Source organism: Tasmannia lanceolata, unplaced genomic scaffold, assembly GCF_043159265.1.
Source record: "Tasmannia lanceolata isolate RefF3 unplaced genomic scaffold, GAP_Taslan_0.1 ptg000019l, whole genome shotgun sequence".
In the NCBI taxonomy this organism is placed as follows: Eukaryota; Viridiplantae; Streptophyta; class Magnoliopsida; order Canellales; family Winteraceae; genus Tasmannia; species Tasmannia lanceolata.
Window position 1 is genome coordinate 20,795,668 of NW_027518696.1, and position 20,731 is coordinate 20,816,398.

General features: G+C 42.1%; 2 protein-coding genes across 3 annotated transcripts; both read right to left on the reverse strand.

Moving 5' to 3' along the window:
• Positions 1-557: 557 nt before the first annotated feature.
• On the reverse strand, positions 558-2,983 carry SCL3 (scarecrow-like 3). 2 transcript variants are annotated; one of them, XM_077362822.1, is made up of 2 exons: positions 2,734-2,983; positions 558-2,162 (listed from the first exon to the last, which is right to left on the reverse strand). In XM_077362822.1, the coding sequence occupies exon 2, from the start codon at positions 2,098-2,100 to the stop codon at positions 682-684; it is 1,419 nt and encodes a 472-aa protein (XP_077218937.1). In that variant the 5' UTR covers positions 2,101-2,162; positions 2,734-2,983; the 3' UTR covers positions 558-681. The 2 variants fall into 2 exon arrangements, with proteins under 2 accessions (XP_077218937.1, XP_077218936.1); XM_077362821.1 differs by having other exon boundaries at positions 2,618-2,983.
• A 6,158-nt stretch (positions 2,984-9,141) lies between these two features.
• LOC143852403 (uncharacterized) lies at positions 9,142-19,253 on the reverse strand. Its single transcript, XM_077361783.1, has 10 exons — positions 18,168-19,253; positions 17,965-18,048; positions 17,614-17,859; positions 17,145-17,384; positions 16,556-16,999; positions 16,170-16,457; positions 15,432-16,061; positions 13,247-13,435; positions 9,548-9,702; positions 9,142-9,355 (listed from the first exon to the last, which is right to left on the reverse strand). Exons 1-10 carry the CDS (start codon positions 19,251-19,253, stop codon positions 9,142-9,144), a joined length of 3,576 nt encoding a protein of 1,191 aa, XP_077217898.1.
• Positions 19,254-20,731: the final 1,478 nt, after the last annotated feature.

Consider the following 20,731-nt stretch of genomic DNA (forward strand, 5'->3'; position numbering starts at 1 on the left):
TAGTTAGGCTGTGGCCCATCTAATGGACGGTTTGGATCATCCTATGGTGCTGTCCATACCGTACTTTTAATAAAGTGATGAGTGCCCTAGTCAAAATACAGTAGTGCTGACTTTTAGGAAAAGAACCAGAGGTGATGGAAACAAAGAAAAAGAGTATAAAAAGGGAGGTGATATTTTCACCCTCTGCAGTACGCAGTCGCCCCTGATAACATGAACAGTGGCCAACTTATGTCAAAATCACGTTATAAGGGGGCGAATGCATACTGCAAGGGGGTGAAAATATCATCGCCCTATAAAAACTAGAAATATGATTTCCCTTCGTTTGTCTTTTTATTTATTCTCAGGAAAAGACAAACAAAAGTGTCCGGATACTGACAAAGGCGGTGGAAATATGATTCCCTTACGCCATTTCCAACCCCTGAAACTAGCTGCATCCACACCTTTTTTTTTTGTCGTTAGGTAAAGATAAAGAGAAGGGGTCGAAATAACAAAAATAGGTGGAAATCAGCTGATGATAGCTTTTGCGAATTACAAAGTGACTTCAACAATTGATTAGAGAAGGATAAAGGCAACAGTGGAACAAAATCCTCCAATATTTCCAAAAATGTAATGCATTTATAGATAAACAAAAATTCAAATCTTTTACACAAACATGAGAGTAAAAAGAACTTAAAATCCAATTCAGTCATACCTCCTACACCTCCAAGCAGAAACAGAAAACAAAGCTCTATCATGCCAACATATTACAAAACACCCATTCTCCTCCTTGATCTTATACCCCTCACAACCATAACTCTGCAACAATCTCCTCCCCTGCAAAAGCCCATAATAACTCAAAGGCATTCTTCCAAATCCAGCCAAATCCAACCTCTGAACCCACTTCTCAAGCTTCTCATGCCTCTCCCTCCTCTCCGCTCCCTCACACGCTATAATACTCTTTATCTCCTCGCCAAACAACATCTTCTCCACCTTCATTCGATCAATCGAAGTCCTCGAAACAGTCGATTCCAAGCAATCAAACAACGCCGCATAGAAATACAGAGCTTCCAATAGCCTCTCCATCAATGTCGCCCCGTTGTGATTCGATTCTTGTTCAGCAACCACCATAATTTTCGGCGAAAGACCCCATAAAGATGCAAGAAAACCTTCCATCCTAGCTGAAAATGGGGCCGAAGAGGTCGAATCGGGACTTGGGCTTAGCCCATTGATCACATCTTTCTCTAGCAATTCGCCTAACGTGCTTTGGTTCATTTGTAGGACTACTCTTTGCAAATGAACTGAGTTCGAATTCTTCGAGGATGGTGGTGTTTTTCGCAGGGAATCCTCATCAGAAGCTAGAAGGGTATGTAGTTGGAGGACTGAACTGATTGCTAGGGCTTCGCCGGTCTTGACCCGCAAACTTTCTAGGCCTAGATTTTCTAATTTGCTAACAATGGGATTGAATTGGAATGGGATATCTAGTTTCTCAGCTTCCTCTGTTAGTTTAAGGGCAGTTTGTTCTAATACTTCTTTTTGTTCATGAATGCCTGTAATTCTCAAATGGGGGGGACCCTCCGGTCGCGCACTCAAGGCTTGGAGTAGCGCAATCCACTGTGCGGGCTCAGCCGAATTGAGATCAATGATATGAACCATCTTCTCCCCTTCAATGGCTTCTAAAATTGCTTGGTTTGAGATCACAAACGCGAGTTTAAGAAATGGGCAGAGCTCAAAGAAGAGTTTGCGAATGAGAATTTGTTCAGAAACCAATGAAATCTTTGTTGAATTGATGGCTTTGTAGAGACCAGGCAAGGATTTGAGGATCCGCTCGCCGAGGGCCTCCATGAAGTAGGCTGACATACGCTGCATAGAATCACCCTCTGAGGAGGCAAGGATAGAGATCTGTTCTAAGCAGAGGTTCGCGTTTTCAAGGCTACCTGCGGCTACATGGTTTGCACAAGAAAGGAGGAGTTGGATCAAGAACAACCCGCGTTCTTCTGATTTTAGCTCGCGGAGCCATGGATATGGCGATCCTAGGTTTGGAGAGATAGACATTAAGGAAAAGAACTGTAAAGGCGATGACGTTACAGACGAAGATCCGTCATCTTGAACCATTTTTGTCATTAGAGAGGGCAATTGTTTCTCCGTTTTGAAGACAGATGGAGGCGAGAATTACCAGTAAAGAGCTACAGAAATAGTTGGAATGCAAGCATAGAAATTTCAGTAAAGTTTGAGCTAAGTTGCAGAGAAATAAGCAGAGAAATTTCACTAAAGTTGATACAAGTCAAAAATTTCACTAAAGGGTCACGCGGATATTAGACTTAAAATGAGCTGTTCTTTTAGGGTTTGAAGGAATTCATTGAAGAAAAAGCCAAATCCAGAGAAAATTCATGGGAATCAAGCCCACAGAAAGGACAAAAAAGGGTATATGTTTCACAGAATGATCAACTGAAGTGCAAAGAAGAGTAAAAAAAAAAACCGCCAATTACCTAGAAATTTTGCAGGGAATCAGTATAAGGAAAAACCTCAAGTGGGTTTTCGATTTCTCGAAAAACCAGAAGAGAACAGACCCTATTTTCCTACTAGGGTTTCTAACAATTCAAAGAAAACAAAGCAGAAACAGAGCAGAATCAGAACAAACCTTCCAGACTTCTTTTCTTCTGGAAAGACAGGCTTCAGAGAAATAAGAAGAGGGGAATCTAAAGCAAGGCAATAAAACGGAAAAACATAAAAACCCAAATGGGTTCTAAACCTTACCAAAATCAAACCAAGGCAGAGAGCAAAGAAGGCTAAAGAAACCCTCGTTTTCTTCTCTTCCTTGAGGTCTGAAAAACAGAGATTTCAAAAAGGGAAGAAAGAAATAAAGAGGAAAGCTATCAAGGTTTTTGGAATTTAGTAAACTTGGGGCATCAAACAAAGAAAGAAAAGGGAGTCTTTTGTTGTGTGTTGGCGACAAGAGAGATGAGGGTTTTGTCGTGATCGATTTGGTGTGGTTTGCAGAGCAGAGGAATATGGAATTTGTGTGAGAGGGCGCCTTCACACTCCTCTTTTTCTTCACTTTGTCTTTATTTGGAGAGAGGAGAATATAAAAGTGTGGTCCCTTGATATTCCCCTTCTACACTCTCATCCAAACATGCCCTAACAAAACAAAACAAACACCTTTGTTTTGTTTGTTTTTGAGGGTTTGTGGGAGATTGCAAGGAAGCCTCTTGGAATGCCTCCAAACCTCTTGCTTTGTTTTATATTCAAAGGCAAGACCATACATTTGTGCTTATCCGGAGAGTAAAGACAAAGAGACAAAGAGGTTGAGGAAAATGCCAAGGCCTGGCTACCCACATTTAACCTTTGCTATGGAAAGACTATGATGGCTCGCAGGCAGTCTTGGAGAAAAAGAAAAACCTAACCACTAGATTTTTTGGCCATGGTCTTCTCTCCAAGGAAATCCCTAGCTCAAACCCTATCTTCACTATCTTTATCTCTGTACATGTATTATACTTCTCTATACTAGCATCCGAAAGGATATAAAGGAGAGATTTATAAGGTGCCTGGCCGTGAAGTCTAGTGTGGGGCGGTACCACCGTTGACATTTGAACAAATAGCAGACCACTTTTTAAGAGTGTTGTTGGATCAAATATCAAGGGCGGTACTTTTATCGTAACATCTACACTTGAGGGCACGGTGTAATTTCTCTATAATGAATACCTAGGAAAGACATAAAGGGCAGGCATGGTTAACCTCTGTAGTGACCAAGTGGGTCCACAAAGTAGCAGCCTCAGCTTCTTTGCGAAGGGCTGGGATTAAAAAGCATTCTAGTGAGATTCGTCCGAGACCATCACAAAGAAAAGGAAGATCAATATAAAGAATACTGGGATTAATGACATATTATCAAAAAATTATTTTCCAACATATATACATTTCAATTGGATAACAGCCAACTCTATTCGACATAAGAATGGTTATTTATTAAACGAGGAATGAGTCGGAGAGGAATCAGAACTTGGCGAGAGAGAGTCTCTTCAGTAACTCAGTGAGTGCTTTGTAAGAAGGGTGAAGAAGAAAATGAAATACGAACAACCGTGCTGTTCGCAATAGATAGACTTGAATGCTAAACTCAAGGCCGTTCTCGCATAAATATGATGAAAGGGGCGCCCCCATTGGTTGAAAGTCACCAAAGTGCATACATGCACTTTGGTGACTTTCAACCAATGGGGGCGCCCTTTTATCTTATTTATGCAATGGCACCTTTGAGTTTATTATTCCTCTTATTGAACATTAGAAATTAGCCATTGATAATTAAACAACCTTAATTTGCTTATTCATTGAGCAGTATTGATATTGAGGAAAAAGATGAGATAATTACAAAATGCAGGTGACAAATAGGTGGTACTTTCAAATCAAATCACCAGATTGGCATGTATGCGACAAAATAATGTTTTGCCCATTTCACCTTTTACTTCTTCATTTTGTTTTACATTTTTTCTTACTTATCTCAGCAACTCGGTCCCCATCCTCTATTTTCTTCTTCTTCTCTCCTATGCTGGTCACCACCGCTCTATTTTGGTCTCTCTCATTACCACTGCTCTGTTCGAAAGTGTGTCCCCCGTTGGCAATTCTCGTATTTTGTTATCCCTCATTGACAATTTTGCCAATGCTCAACAATTTTAGAGTCATTATGGGATTGTTCGACTTTAACAACGCCCAAATCATAACGTTAACTTTCTTGTTTTCTAATGGGTCCTATTTTAAATTTCATTACATACACTTTGTAACTTTTATGGACTCTGAATTCAATTCCTACATAAAGACAAAAACAAATGAACTAGAAAAAGAAATAAATACATGCTTTTTTTTAGGAAGCTCGAAACAAACGAAAGGGCACGTTGGTTATTTTGTTTTAGAAAAATAAGAGAAAGAACTATTATTAATGTTGGAGCTCCTTATTTTAGATTGTAATTTAATTTTCCATGTTTAATGCTTCTTTAAAAGCCCTTTCTCTTTTCCTTCGATGCCTTGGGGTGCCTGTTCCTCTTTGCTTGGCCTTTAAGCCCTCTTGAATTTGTAATCCTTTCTTTTTTCATTATATCTGGTAGAGGTCCTGCCTAACCCAGCTTACCTACAAAAACAAAAAAAAAAAAAAGAAAAAAAAAAGTAAAGTAGGATAAAAAAAAATTAAATAAATAGGCCGAATGAGAAAATTTTCAGGGGTGAATTTATTAGTTCCCTATTTTTTTATTTTTTATTTATAATGATTTCCATTACTTACCCATCAAAAAAAGATGGACCATAAGCTTAGTGTATCGTACATGCAAGCTCATACACTGTACATGTGGGTCCTCCACACGTACAATCCATTGAAGAGTTATTTTATGTAGTACGTGATAGAACTAAATTTTACTTATTACCAATAGCTTAGAAATAGATAAAACAATAGAGTTAATTAATGGACTTTTGTAGGGAAAAGATATCCACGCAACCATATTTTGATAATGACACTGGCCACTTACATTTTTCCTATTGGATGTTGATAGCATCTTGAGTATCACAACATCCGCTTAAAAGCTAATTAAAAAAGTGCAAATGAATGTAAGTAATGTCTATGGCAACGAGAGATAGAGCCTCTAGCTCAATTGTTAAGGCTCTGTTCTTTGACCTAGAGGTGGGTGGGGTGTTCAATCCTAGTTTACCTACCAAAAAATACGCAGGTATCAGTTCCTCTCTAATGGGATGAATGAGCTTGAAAAAAGTACAACTCTTTAATTTGTAGCCAATAAGTGGACGTGAGAAAATAAAATAAAAAGGCCACAATCACCATTATTTCTTCGTCCTCAACAAATTGATGGGGTTAAAATTGTCCAATGAAGTCCCATCCATAGAAAGGTGTTGGGAAAGTTACCTTGATTCCCAAGTAACGGGGTTCGGTGAAACCAACAAAAAAAATAAAATAGAAAGCAGTAGTTTAGGTTTTGGAAAAACGAGTGATATAAAAGGCTCTCTTTGCGTGACTAAGTGAGTTGAGGGTATTTTGGTCATTTGGTTCCACCATGCTCAGATGGTGAAGAACAATAGAGCGTAGGAATCTCTAGAAGCAAAACAAGAGCGCCAAACTCCAAAGAGAAGAGCAGAGATCAGACTTCCTCAACCAAAACAAATACCAAGCTCATAAGCTTCTTCCAAGAGTTACTTTGGAGAAGGTACTGATGCAAGCTCTCCTTCTCGACCAGGAAAGAAAGAAAACCATGGAAGCTTTACCTCCTGACCCCGGAAAACCTTCACCGCAATCCCTGATTCCCCCCTCGAAGGAACATGGGGGATGACCGATACAATCTGAACCATCTCCTAGCTTCTTTCAACACTTGAAAAACCCCTATGGAACCCTCCCCCCTCAATCCCAACCTCTTCTGTACCCGGGGGAAAAATCTTTATCCCCCCAAAATCAAACTCCCTGGGAGACACTCAAAGAGTATTGGCCAAAAGAAACCTGGCATCTGGATAGCTTTCCATCCAACTCCTCTTCCATGCTTTCTCTCTCTGCTTTACAAAACCTTTCACCTGATACATCCCCTGCTACACACTACAAGAGGGGAACTCGCACACACAAAATCTTTGAAAAACCTCCCCAATCCAACAAATCCATCGTCCAAAAGAAAAAGCCTGAAATATTCCACCCCTACCAAAGACCCTTTCTTCCTTTGGACTCTGACTCAGGGCAATACTTAAAAACTCCTCTTCCAACAACCCTTAGCAATTTCATCCATCATCACTCTTGCTGGTGATGGCAACTATCGGAACTCCGAATCCTAAACCCAAACCCAAACCCAAACCCAAACTAGGAATGTAATGACTCACCAAACTCAATAATTCAAAAAACCGGGTCAACTCAACCTTCCTCTGTGGCCCAGCTGACTCAACTCAGTATTGGGTCTCCCCCTTCCTCGGGACCCCCGCCAAACCAAAAGTTGGTTCGAGCGGGAAATTTTGAAATTTTGACAGGGCTCCAAAGTGGGCGGCAAAGTGTCTTTGAAGATAAAAATGGCTCTTTTCTGAAAATCAAAAGCCCAGCTTTCCCGCCCCTTTCAAAAGATCTACTCTACTCTCCAAACCACCCCCTCAACCACTCCTTTCTAGTGTACTGCCTTTACAGGCCCAAGCTCCTCTACCTAAACTGTGACCCTCCAACCTCTATTAGAGACAACTCCCTCCATCCTAGTGCAAAACAGCCCTCCTGAAGAAAACTGGCCTTCCCTCCCAAGCCCCCCAAAACCAGATCTTTAAGACCCCACCATCATTCCAAACCCAAACCCTCTGTGGAACTCCCTCTTCACCTCCCAGAAATCCCAAACCATTGAAACCAAAATCGAATTTCACTCTCCTATAGATATGGATTATGGTCCAAAAAGAGCTCTATTTGAAGTGACAGACTTCAAAAAGCATCTGACATGTGGAGCTATTGCTTATTGGGGTACTTTCTGGGGAGAAGGCCATACTACCTCTCTCTAAAAGACCACTTAACTCGGAAATGGAAACTCAAGGGAGATTTCAATCTTATAGCTTTGTCTAACAGCTTCTTCCTCTTTAAATTCAACAATGAAGAAGATTGCACTAAGGTGTTGGAAACCCCCATAACATATGGGGGTAGAAACTGTTAGAGTAATTAGGGTTTAAGCAAGGATGCTTAAAGCATTACACCCAAGGTATCTAGTTTGGAATACCAAGTTTGTTGCCTCCAGCCCCTATATATAGAGATACACTAGGGTTTTAATAGGTTAGTGGGCACTAGCCCAAATATGCCCACTACACCGGTCCATTATCTTATTGGGCTTATATTAGAACATACATGGGTTATATTATATACCCAACAATCTCCTCCTATGTTCTACATATAGCACAATCCAATAGATAGATAGTGTAATGTTCAAAACAAAATATTGAATCATCCACATCACCATATGGTCTATATCATAAAAGATCTGTAATCCAACAGAAAACATGAATCATTTTATGACAAACCAAGAGTTTTAAATATACAACAAGCTAAATTCAACCAAAAGGTAGTTTCACGTATAAGTGAACCCCACTGATCTTAGATGAATTCATTCATGAGGTATGATTCTCATCGAGATCCAAAATAAAGTTCCACAAAAAGTGAACTCTATGCATACTGAAATGTAAATACAGTCTTTATGACTTTAGAAGATTTACTCATCAAGTAAGTCATCTTCATCAAAGTCCAAATCAAGACAAGCTCCTCCTTTTTCGCCAATCCCTGTGAATTACCAAATATGGATTTCATGAAAATGAATCCAATCATTTGTGTAAAACACTAAAGTATCTAGTTCTACCTGAAGAAGAACTTAGTACAATTCCATAATTCACGAAAGTATCTAGTTCTACCTGAAGAAGAACTTAGTACAATTCAAAATGGCTGAAAAAGTATCAATAGCATTCTCACCATAAGCATCATTGTCAAGTTTCAATAAAGAACAAGACCTAAACAGCTTCTTTTGCAAATAACCATTCATAATTGTAAAGTTTCATTAAAGAACAAGACCAAATAGTTTTTTTTGCAAAGAACCATTTCATGTTTCTTTTTTGGAATGTTACAGTCATCTTATCCATATTTGAGTTAAGCTGTATCATCAAGTTTGAAATGTACAACCTTTTTCAAAAAGGACATGTCATCAAATGTGGAATGACACACAACAACTGTAAATATCGTCGAAACATATTAAGTGCCTATCTTGGCCAAAATGGAGATTCGAAGATTCAAAATAACATGGATGTAGGTTAAGTCCTGTCTATACAGACGTTAACCCCATCTCCCCCACAATTTTGAATATTAAATCTTTGGTCAGTCCCTTTTGTGAGAGCTTCGGCCTATTATCCTTCGATTTCGTATCAAACAAAGTGATAATCCCGTGTTCTTGAGATAATTCAGCATATGGCTTGTTTAAGCCTAAGATGTCTCCTCTTACCATTAAAAAGTGAGTTCTTCACAACCATTGTTGTAGCTTGATTATCACAGAACACACATAAGGAACTAATCCTTAACCCATTAAAGAACTAATCTTTAACCGGGTCAGTGGAATGTCATAACCATAATCAGATTATTTATCCCTGAGCTTTCATCTATAGCTGAAGTTAGAGCATAAAGTTCTAATTCGACTTTCACACAACAGCAATAAATTTGCTGTCCTCTGATTCTGAGCCCCATGATGCATCAGAATATCCTTCCAGTACAGGAGGATGGCTACGATAACAAAGAGCATAATCTTGAGTACCCTTAAGGTATCTCATCAGCCTCATAAGGGCATTCCAATGCTCATGGCTAGAACTACTAGTGAAACGACTCAGCATGCCAACTGTAAAGGTTATGTCTTGCCTAGTGCAACTCATAGAATACATGAGACTACCAATCAGTTTAGAATAATCTAACTGATTCACACTGTCTCCTTGATTAGAAATCAGCCTCTTAGTATAATCAAATGGTGTCTCAATCGGTTTGCACTCACTGTATCCTCATATAGAAAATAGTTTTTCAATATAATGGGCTTAGCTAAGGGAAATCCCTTGCCTTCCAAAACTTACTTTTATACCAAAAATGATGTCAACAACACCCAGGTCTTTCATGTCGAATTCTTTACTCAAGGTGGGTTTCACGTCACTCACTACAGAGAGATCGGAACCAAGAATGAACATATCGTCTACAGACAAGCAAATAATCGCAACCTTATTCGACACAGAACAAAAGTAAAGGCATTTATCTGAGTAACTGGTCTGAAAATCAAAGCTCGTTACTACCTTGTCAAATTTTTTGATGCCACAATTTAGGTGCTTGTTTAAGACCAAAACAAACTGTGTATAATCACAGACAAATATCTACTTACAGCCCATAGTCTTAGCCCCTTTTGGCAAATCGACTAGCTGCCAAGTTAGATTTGCTAACAGAGAGCTCATTTCATCATGAATGGCTTCTACCCACAATATAGAGTCCATAGATCTCATCACGTCCTGATAGTATGATGGATCATTCTCCAATTGGTAGGTCACAAAGTCCTCACCAAATTCTTGGGTACTCTATCACGTGGAGGAGCATATAGAGATTTAGGATGTGATTTGCAGTCAAAGTTGCCTCTCCCCAAATGCAACTAGGCATGCCAGCTAACATTAACATGGAGTATAACATTGAAATTAACGTCATGTTGTTACACTCAGCTATGCTAATTGATTGAGGCGAGAGAGGAGCAGGAGTTTCAAGGATTACGCCCTGAGAGGCACAGAATTCCTTGAACCCTGTCAATGTGTATCTTCTCCTTCTCTATCACCCCTAACTCTCACACTTGTCAAATGTAGTTGACATATATAATGGTATCTTATGAGTATTAGTAAGTTAGACCATTTTCTGATAGTGCACATGTCCCAATCGGTTGTGTAACAACTTATGAGCAATTAGCGGTGAACTAGCCTAACTAACAGTCTCATTATCTAAACTCAAATCAAACATACCATCTATCAAATATGCACAATCAAAATAGTATGAGTTAACAATCAAAGTTACTCTACCACACATAAATGAAGTACATATGCCAGCATAGTCTAAAAAAACATAGTCTAAAAGACTAATAGAACTTAAATTCTTTTGAAGAGCAAGAACTACTTTAACAATTTTTAAAGTTAGTATTTGTCCTGAAGAAAGGACCAAGTTCGCAGTACTAGCGTGAGGCACCTCTACCTCTTCTCCACTGGCCACTGTAACGGTCTCTTTCGCGGCAACAACATCAACTAGTAGTTTTTTGGAGTTGCAAACATGACAAGTGGTTCCTGTATCTAACCACCAATCTGAAGAAGTACTGGCCTTATTGTTACCCAACATAGCAACAAAACTCTTAGGCTCAGTCTTACCCACCATCATATGAGCTTCCTTTTGTGGTGTGTCAGATTTAGCCTTCTTAGGGTGTTTACACTCAGCAGCAAAGTGACCCCATTTTCCACAGCTGTGGCACTTGCCCTTCTTTTTCTGAAAGATACGGTTTTTGGCCTCCAACTTGGGATGTTCACTTTTAGGTGACTTGGATTTTCGAGGAAATTTCTTGGGATATATGCCGCGTTAGCAGCAGACTATTGCTGTCTGACCATCTCCAAGTTATTCCTGGCTCGATTCTCATCTTCGATTCAAATGAATCGTTTGAGATCATCCAGTCCCATTTGCACCTTTTTCGATACATTTCAGTTTTAAAAGAGTGCCATGCAGATGGTAACGTATATATAATTGCACCCACAAGAAATGAGTCACAGACTACTATTTTTTTTTTCATTATGCAACTTAGATATCAAATTTTCTAGATCAGTTACTTGAGGAGTGGTTTCCTTGTCCTCTTGAAACTTAAAATCCATGAATTTGTCCACAAGATGGGTCTTGGACAATTCCTCCTCCTTCTTGAATTGAGCATCTAAGTTGTCACACATGTCTTTAGCAGTATTATAATTATTATAGGTTTCTGCAAGACGGTCTGAAAGACAATTCAACAAGTAGTCTTTGCAGAAATCCTCATCTTTAAGCCCTTGAGATTCATCAACTTCTTCATCCGTCTCAGCAAAGGTACTCAAAACGGTGTAAAAACAATTCACGTATGTCAGACCGAATTGAGTTTTTCGCTTCCAGGAATTAAACTCAGATCCACCAAAGGATTGAAGTTTGACCATCTCAAACGGCATAGTGTTCTTTTCCATTGTATATTTAAAAGGAAATAAAAATTGGAAAGAGTGCACCTTATTGGCGAATCGCGAGAACCCAATCCAAGTCGAATCCAAGAACCGATGGCAAGAACCGAATTGTGTGAACCGCCCACAAATCCAAGAGAAATTCGGGACCAACGATTCCTCCACCAAATTATTCCGTTGAATATTTGGACTCCAAGATTCGGCAAAGTGACAGTTGTGGCCACAAGGGACTATGACACAATGATCCCACCAACAACACAACCTCCAAAAGAGTGTATCAACAGTAGCTTTGATCCATGAACTCAGATTTGGATGGTTCTAGATCCAACAAAATAAATTCTCCCCAACAATTTATCTCCAAGAAAGTGTCGGCCTCCACCAATAAGTAGTTTTAGGCCACCAGAACTTGTAGCCACAAGCAGGGATTCAGACACCAAATTAATTTTGACCCAAATCAACAGATACCCTAGATGTCTCCTCCACTAATTGAAAGATGAGAGCTCAGTTTTTCCGTTTGAACCTCCATTGTGAGATGTGTGAGAGAGGGGTGCTGATATCAATTAGATTGGAGAGGGTTCCACCTTTTCACTCTTGTGAAGAGAGAGAGAGTCACCACCGCTTCCAAACAACTGATGTGGAGAGGAAACCCACTACTAAAAAACCCCAAATCGAAATCTGTGGTGAGAAGCCAAAATCGTGTCTAGTGATAAAAATCCCCGAAACAAAGTTGGATTTGCAGATGTTGATGGAGGAGGGGAAAATCCACGTGCTTGCCAAGCGAGAGAACCCGATGGAATAAACCCATATCATTGGATGAATCCAATCTCCCCAAACGATAGATAGAGGCAGACGTCCTCTTTTTGGGGATAATTCCTTCTTCAATCGGTGGAAAAACAAAACGAGTGAGATAAACAAAACGAGTGAGATAGGCAGACAACTAGGGTTGCCGTATTTCCAAGCAAGAGAGATGTCCTTCCTTTTTCACGAGAGTTAGGCAATCCCCTTTTCGCCCAAATCGATGGATTGTAGAAACCCACAAGCGGAAATTAGAGACGGCCACAAAAATCGATCCAAGAGAGGCAAAAAAAAATACAGACGTTTTCTTTTGTAGGAGTTAGAGAGATCCAAAATAAATAAATTAAAACCCTAAAGCATAATGCTTTAAGATTGTTAGAGTAATTAGGGTTTAAGCAAGGATGTTTAAAGCATTACACCCAAGGTATCTAGTTTGGAATACCAAGTTTGTTGCCTCCAGCCCCTATATAAAGAGATACACTAGGGTTTTAATAGGTTAGTGGGCTCTAGCCCAAATAGGCCCACTACATCGGTCCATTATCTTATTGGGCTTATATTAGAACATACATGGGTTATATTATATACCCAACAGAAACCTCATCATCCAAAGATGGTCACCAGAATGTGCAATGGAAAGAATGAAATTATCATCCATCCCTCTTTGGATTAAGTTCCCTGGGCTGCACCTAAAGTACTGGACGCCGACGGGATTGGGAAAACTAGCAAGTCTAGTGGGCAAACCCCTATATATGGATACCAAAACAGCAGAAGGATCCAGACTCACATTTGCAAGAGTATGTGTAGAGATAGAGGCAGAGATCCCCTTCCAGAGATCATCCACATCCAGACCCCCACTGGTTTGGAGACCCAAGTTGTGGAAAACGACTGGAAGCCTAGAGCATGTGTTACTTGCAAGGATTTCAGCCACTCCCCGGAAAGATGTGGCCTGATGCAAAGCAAAGTCGTTCCAAAACAAAAACAAAAAAAGGAATGGGTGGAAAAAAGTCAGTTGGAGCAAGAAAAGGTAGAACCAGAAGGAACAAACCATGGTGCAAAAGATATCATTCCCACCTCAAATGCTTTCAACATCCTTGAGAATCTTGAAGAAGAAATCTGCACTGCAGAAACCTCTCTCCCTGAACCTCAACCAACTACCCAGCTAGAAAGCTCTACAAAAACTCTGGTCAGCCCTGCTATTCAAAACTCCCCCTCCCACACTGATACTCCACAAACCTCAACCGCACAACATAAAAAAACAAAGAAAAAGAAAAACCCAAAGTCCTCCCCCCTCTCAGAAACTACCATTACCATTGACCAAATGGAATCCTCTCCACAAGTGTCAACCCCTTCTTCAAACCTCCCACCCTCCAATGCAATACTCCGAAAGCCACTTCACCACCTATATCAGCAAATCCCCCCCTCCCCTTTGTCATCCTAGTTTTGATGCAATAATATCTCCAATTCCCTTAACCATAGTTGACACCAGCCTCCAGACCCAAGCCTCCATGGGAGCCCCCCCTCCCCCCCATCAACCCCCGTCCCTCCCAATGATTGTTGCTACTTGGAACATCAGGGGCCTTTGCTCGAGGTCCAAAATCAGAGAGGCAAAAGAATTTGTCCAAAAATCTAAAGCCCCAATCTACTGTTTTTTGGAGAGAAAAGCGAAAATTCATAAATTTAATGAAATCACTAATAGTATCTGTGAAGGCTGGATGAAGTATGGCAACTATTCCTCTGTAATTAAAGGCATAATTTGGATGATGTGGAACCCAAATTTAGTGCACATCACCATCAACGAAGAAAGCAGTCAGCATGTGCATGCTGAAGTGCAGGTTCTGCAAACCAACCAGAGAGTCAATCTCACATGTGTTTATGCTCATAATTATTATATCTCACGTCGTGCCCTCTGGTCTAATCTTGAGGAGATCGAATCCAGAACTCAGCTCCCTTAGATCCTTGTAAGAGATTTCAATGTTGTTAAATCCTCCCATGAGAGATGGGGAAGTCAGAACTATAATCCTATTGATATGACTGACTTCAATGACTGCATCTCCAATTGTTCTTTAACTGACATCCGGTCCATTGGATATTCCTGGACCTGGAACAATAAGTCCAAAGGAGAAGCTAGGAAACAATCAAAACTAGACAAGGCAATGGTGAATAACCTCTGGCTTTAGGAGCACCCCCAACCCTATGCAAATTTCCTCCCCCCAGAATCTCTGATCACTGCCCTATCACAATTGCTCTCAACCCCCACACTCCTCAGGGTCCTAAACTAGAGGACGCATCATTATACCTTGTTGAGAGGAGAAGATATTAGAGAGAAAAGGAAGAAGTGGGGTTTACTCCCCCTTACTTTAGTATTTATATATAAAGAGAACATACAAAGACCACTTTGCCCTTAGGCTATGCAATACACCTTCTAACACTCCCCCTCAAGCTGGAATGTATATATTGTACATTCCAAGCTTGTTACATATGTCACTCAATTTTGTATAGCTTAAGGGCTTTGTGAACACATCTGCTAACTGATCAGCAGATCTCGTGAAAGAAACATGAATCTCGCCTATTTGTATCATTTGGCGAATGAAGTGGCAATCAACCTCTATATGCTTGGTTCTCTCATGAAAGACCGGATTGGTAGCTATATGAATTGCAGCTTGATTGTTACAATACAGCTGAGCTGGAGCAGATGAAGAGAAACCAATCTCTTAAAGGAGAGAACGTAACCAAATAAGCTCCCCGCTGGTATGAGACATAGCACGATACTCTGATTCGGCACTCGACTTGGAGACTATGTCCTGCTTCTTACTTTTTCATGACACTAGATTGCCACCAACAAAGGTGCAATATCCAGTGGTAGATCTCCTATTTGCTGGAGATCCTGCCCAGTCTGCATCACAGAAGCCTTCTATCCGGGTATGACCATGCTTCTTGAATACGAGTCCTTTCCCTGGTGCTTCTTTCAAGTAGCGAAGAATCTGAATCACTGCTGCCCAGTGAGAAGTACGGGGTGAGCTCATATGTTGGCTGACTGAGCCAACAACAAATGATATATCTGGACGAGTGACTGTAAGATATATGAGCTTACCCACCAGCCTCCTATATCTGCCAGGGTCATCTAATAAATCTCCTTCTTCTAGAAGAAGTTTCCGATTTGGGTCCATGGGAGCAGACGCAGGTTTCACTCCAAGGTGACCTGTCTCCTCAAGAAGATCTAGTACATATTTCCTCTGTGAGAGGGAGAGACCTCTAGTAGAATATGCAACCTCAATGCCAAGAAAGTATCTGAGACGACCCAAATCTTTGGTTGAAAACTCGTTCTGCAAGAAGGTTTTCAACCTGCGTATCCCCTCTGAATCACTGCCTGTAATGATGATGTCATCGACATATACTATCAATAGCACACAACCAGTAGTGGAATGAGAACTGAAGACGGAGTGATCAACTGCACATTGCTTCATGCCATAGTGCATGATAGCATCACTGAATCGTCCAAACCAGGCTCTAGGAGACTGCTTGAGACCGTATATAGACTTCCGCAACCGACATACTGAGGAGGACATCGCCCCCTGAGCAACATACCCAGGAGGTTGCTCCATATACACCTCCTCAGTAAGCTCACCATGTAAAAAGGCATTCTTGACATCTAATTGATGCAGAGGCCAGTCATGTGTAACTGCAAGAGATAGAAGAACACGAACATACGAAATTTTAGCGACCGATGAAAAAGTCTCTAAATAATCAACACCAAAGGTCTGAGTATAGCCTTTTGCCACGAACCGCGCCTTAAGGTGCTCAATAGTACCGTCAGGTAAGTGTTTGACGGCATAAACCCAGCGACAACCAACTGGTCGAGCCCCAGGAGGAAGAGGAACTAACTCCCATGTCTTATTGGTCTGGAGGGCCTCCATCTCAAGATTCATGGCCGCACGCCATCCCGAATGATCAAGTGCAGCTGGTAAAGACTGTGGCAAAGAAACAGAGGACAAAGAGGAAACAAAACTCCGAAACGTCGGGGTGAGAGAATCATATGAAATAACAGAGGAAATAGGGTGAGCAGTACTGTGAGAACGAGTACGAGAAGCAATGGAAGAATTTGAAGTATGAGTAGGAGAGATAGGTACCTGAGATGTGGGGGTGTGATCTCCAGCAACAAGGACGATGGCTCAGGCGGAGGAGGATGAGTTGTAGATCTCGGCCAACGAGGATGAGCTGTAGATCTCGGCCGACGAGGATATGTCTGCGGAGGAGCAGGAGGAGGATCCTCAGTAGCCTCAGGAGCCTGTAGTGAAGAGGAGGGATCACAAACAGGAATAGTCTCAGGAACTAATACATGAGGGGAGAGGAGAGGAGCTGGAAGGGTGGGGAGAGGAAGAGGAAGGTCCGAGTAAGGAACTGTGGAAGGAGTCTCATGAGAAGATACAAAGTAGGACTCAGACTCGAAGAATGTGATATCGGCAGACACAAAGGACCGACGCAGGCGAGGACTGTAACAGTGATAACCTTTCTGGGTACGGGAGTACCCAAGAAAGATGCATCGTTCAGCCCGAGGGTCCAGCTTATCAAAGCACACACACCCAAAGACCCTAGGGGTGATAGGAAAGGGGTCAACCAGGGTATAACACATCAAAGGGGGAAGAGCCACCAAGAACCGAGGATGGAAGCCGGTTGGCAAGGTGGCATGCAGTAAGAACAGCATCACCCCAATAGCTCTTAGGAACTCGCATGTGAATAAGAAGAGAGCGAGCCCCATCAAGTAAAGAGCGCATCTTTCTTTCAGCCATACCATTCTGCTGAGAGATGTGAGCACAGGAAGACTTGGTGGACAATACCCCAACTGGAAAGAAAATCCTGGAACCCATGGGTAGTGGAGAAATATTCTCTAGCATTATCTGTGCGCAAGCATTTGAGGGTACAATCAAACTGATTTGTAACCTCAGAATGAAAAGTACGAAAAGCAGAGAAAACCTCAGAACGATCGTGAAGCAAATACAGCCAAGTCATGCGAGAATAGTCATCAATGAAAACAACAAAATATCTATATCCAAAAATAGAAGGAGTTCTCAGGGGACCCCATACATCAGAGTGCACTAAAGCAAAAGGGTGCGAGGCCCGACTAACAAGCCTAGAGGGAAAAGACACACGGTGGTGTTTTCCAAGTTCACAGGCCTCGCACTGAAAAGACTGAATATGAACAGAAACTATAGAGGTGCGCCGTAAGCGCTCAATGCATGGATGACCAAGGTGGCAGTGCCACTGGTAGGCGTCGACATAACTGTGTAAAATGGTACGGGGGGGACCTCCATCTAGACGATACAACCCATCTACCTCACGTCCTTTACCAATCGTCCTCCCAGTCGTAAGATCCTGTAATAAGCAATAAGATGGATAAAATGAGACATAGCAGTTAAGATATTTAGTGAGCTGACTGACTGAAACTAAGTTAAAGGGAGACTGGGAAACACAAAGTACAGAGGAGAGGGTAAGACCAGGGTAGGGAGAGGTACTCCCTGTACCAGAAATGGGAGTAGTACGGCCATCAGCGAGGGTCATAGACTGAGAGGAAAGACAGTGAAAAGACCTGAGTGATGATAGAGTACCTGTCACATGGTTCAAGGCTTCCGAATCAATGATCCAGGAGCTTGAGCTACTGAGAAGAGAGGCAGGAGTGCTACCTGGTTGTGCAAAGCCAGCACTGGGAGCATGGGCAGCCAAGCGTAGGCGCTGGAGCTCATCATAGTCGGCCTGAGTGAAAGACGGTACAGCTGGGCTGGAGCCGGAGGAAGATGCTCGAGGATCAAAGTCTTCCAGAGTAGAAAGGTGCGCTGATTGCCCGAACTGAGATGGCGGCGGGGGACGACACTCAGGATGTAGCACATAACAGGTCTCATCACGTGGCCCTCGCGCCGGCAATGTGTACAATATGGACGAGGTCGGCCACCATATCCCCTGCCACTAGAGAAATCCGTACCCATGGCACGTCCGCCACGGCTAGAGTCACGGCCACGGCCTCGGCCAAACATCCAACCACCACGGGCAGGACGATCTCCTACTGCATGTGCCGCGGTAGCATCACCATAAAAAACAGCAGGAGTAAGAGAGGCTCCACCTAGATACTGTTGTGCCCGTTGATAGACCTCATCGAGGGAAGGCATAGTGCCAGAACCATAAATCTGCTGGCGAAAAAATATAAACTCGGGGCCCAAGGTGTCGAGAAACTGAACAACTCGAAGCTGATCCCGCTGCCGAGCGACGACGGCTAAGTCTGTCGTCAAGGGCAGAAAAATGTCGAGCTGCTGACAGTGAGAGACGAACTGACCATAGTATGTAGAAAGAGGGGTGTCACCACGCCGAAGATGCATCCACTCAGAATATGTGGCACTAATACGGGAGAGGTTACCGACGCCTGAAAACATAACCGCAGTATGATCCCAAATCCTCTTTGCAGTTGGAAGCTGCATCATAGTCCCTGAAATCTGTGGGATCATACTCTGCCAGAGTAAACTACGGATATGAGCATCATCCGTTTCCCACTGCTCATAAGTGGGATCCAAAGCCGCAGGAGGGTCACGACGTATGGTGTAGACCTTCCTTTTGGCAATGAGATAAACTTCCACTTCCACTTTCCAATTCATGTAATTGGAACCATCAAGCTTGACCGTGGTCATCGGGAGGAAGGAGGCATCACCCGATGAAGGAGAAATAGGGGTAGAAGAAGAGGTTTGCCCGAGAGAGGGATTGTCTACAATAGGAGGATCCATAGAAGGAACAAAGGCGAAATAGACAACACACGATGTCAAAGTAAGAGACAAGAGAAATGAGAAGGCCTCTAGGGCATAAAGAGACCACTATGTGTGGTGAGAGAATGTGGCGCGACTCTAATGAATGAGAGGAGAAAAAAAATATAATAGGGCCTCTAGGGCATAAATGGAGAAGATGAAAGGTCGGAGTGGCGGAGCGAAGAAGAAAATAGGGGCGGAAGAAATTTAGACCATAGAGAGAAAGAGGGTTAGAACTTAGGGTGGGAGGGTTAGGGATTTAAGGTTTCATGAGGGATAGGAAATGGGATTAGTAGGGAAAATGAGGGTTTTAATGAGGGAAGGGAAGGGAAGGGAAGGGTGAAAATGGGAAGAAAGAGGAAGAGATTGGGGTGGAAGAGAGAGAGAGAGAGGGAGGAAGAGGAGGAGCAGGGGCGGAAAAAAAAGAAAATAAAATAAAATTGGCTAGGGCGAGTGGGAAGGGTGGGCGAGAAGAAGGAGAAGAAGGAGGAGCGTGATGGAGGGAGGGAGGAGAGAAGGAGAAAGGGAGCTTCTCCAATGGTCCCTAGGGCACAAAAACCCCTAGGGCTCTGATACCATGTTGAGAGGAGAAGAGATTAGAGAGAAAAGGAAGAAGTGGGGTTTACTCTCCCTTACTTTAGTATTTATATATAAAGAGAACATAGAAAGACCACTATGCCCTTAGGCTATGCAATACACCTTCTAACATACCCAATTGTTGAAAGGGCTTGGGCCACGGAGATAATAGGCAATCCTATGTATCAATTCACCCAGAAATTGAAGATTGTGAGAACCATATTCGAGCCTGGAATGAAAATGTGTTTGGTCGAATTGACGTAAAAACCCCACTGGTGCGGAAAGAACTCTTTGACGTCCAAGTGATGTTACATTCAGACCCCACAAATACTGAGCTAGCTGAAAGGGAAGGAGTTCTCAGCTAGAAACTTCTTAATTTGGCTGCAATGGAGGAGTCTTTCTACAGGCAAAAGAGTAGAGTCCAATGGCTCAAGTTAGAAAACTCCAACACAAAATTCTTCTACACTCAAAACCAGACTGAACAGAAATCATATTATGGCTCTGAAGCATGCCACTGATGGTGATGTTCTAACTGATCCTAGAGAGATCTCCTCAACTTTTGTCTCTCATTTTGAAAAAATCCTCAATAATGGGAACCAGGCTGGTAACAACATCCCCGACCCTCTGAAAATTCTAACTCCAGAGGAAGCCAACACTCTCTGCAAACTGGTTAGTGAGGAAGAAATTCGTGATACTGTATGGAAGGCCAATGGAGACAAAGCCCCCCGGGTCCTGACGATTTCAATGCCTCCTTCTTCAAATCCTTCTGGTACATCCTTGGCCCTGATTTTGTGAAAGCAGTGCAAACTTCTTTAAATCTGGTAAGCTCTTAAGTGCTGTAAATGCTACATTCATAGCTCTTGTTCCCAAAAGTCCCGATGCCA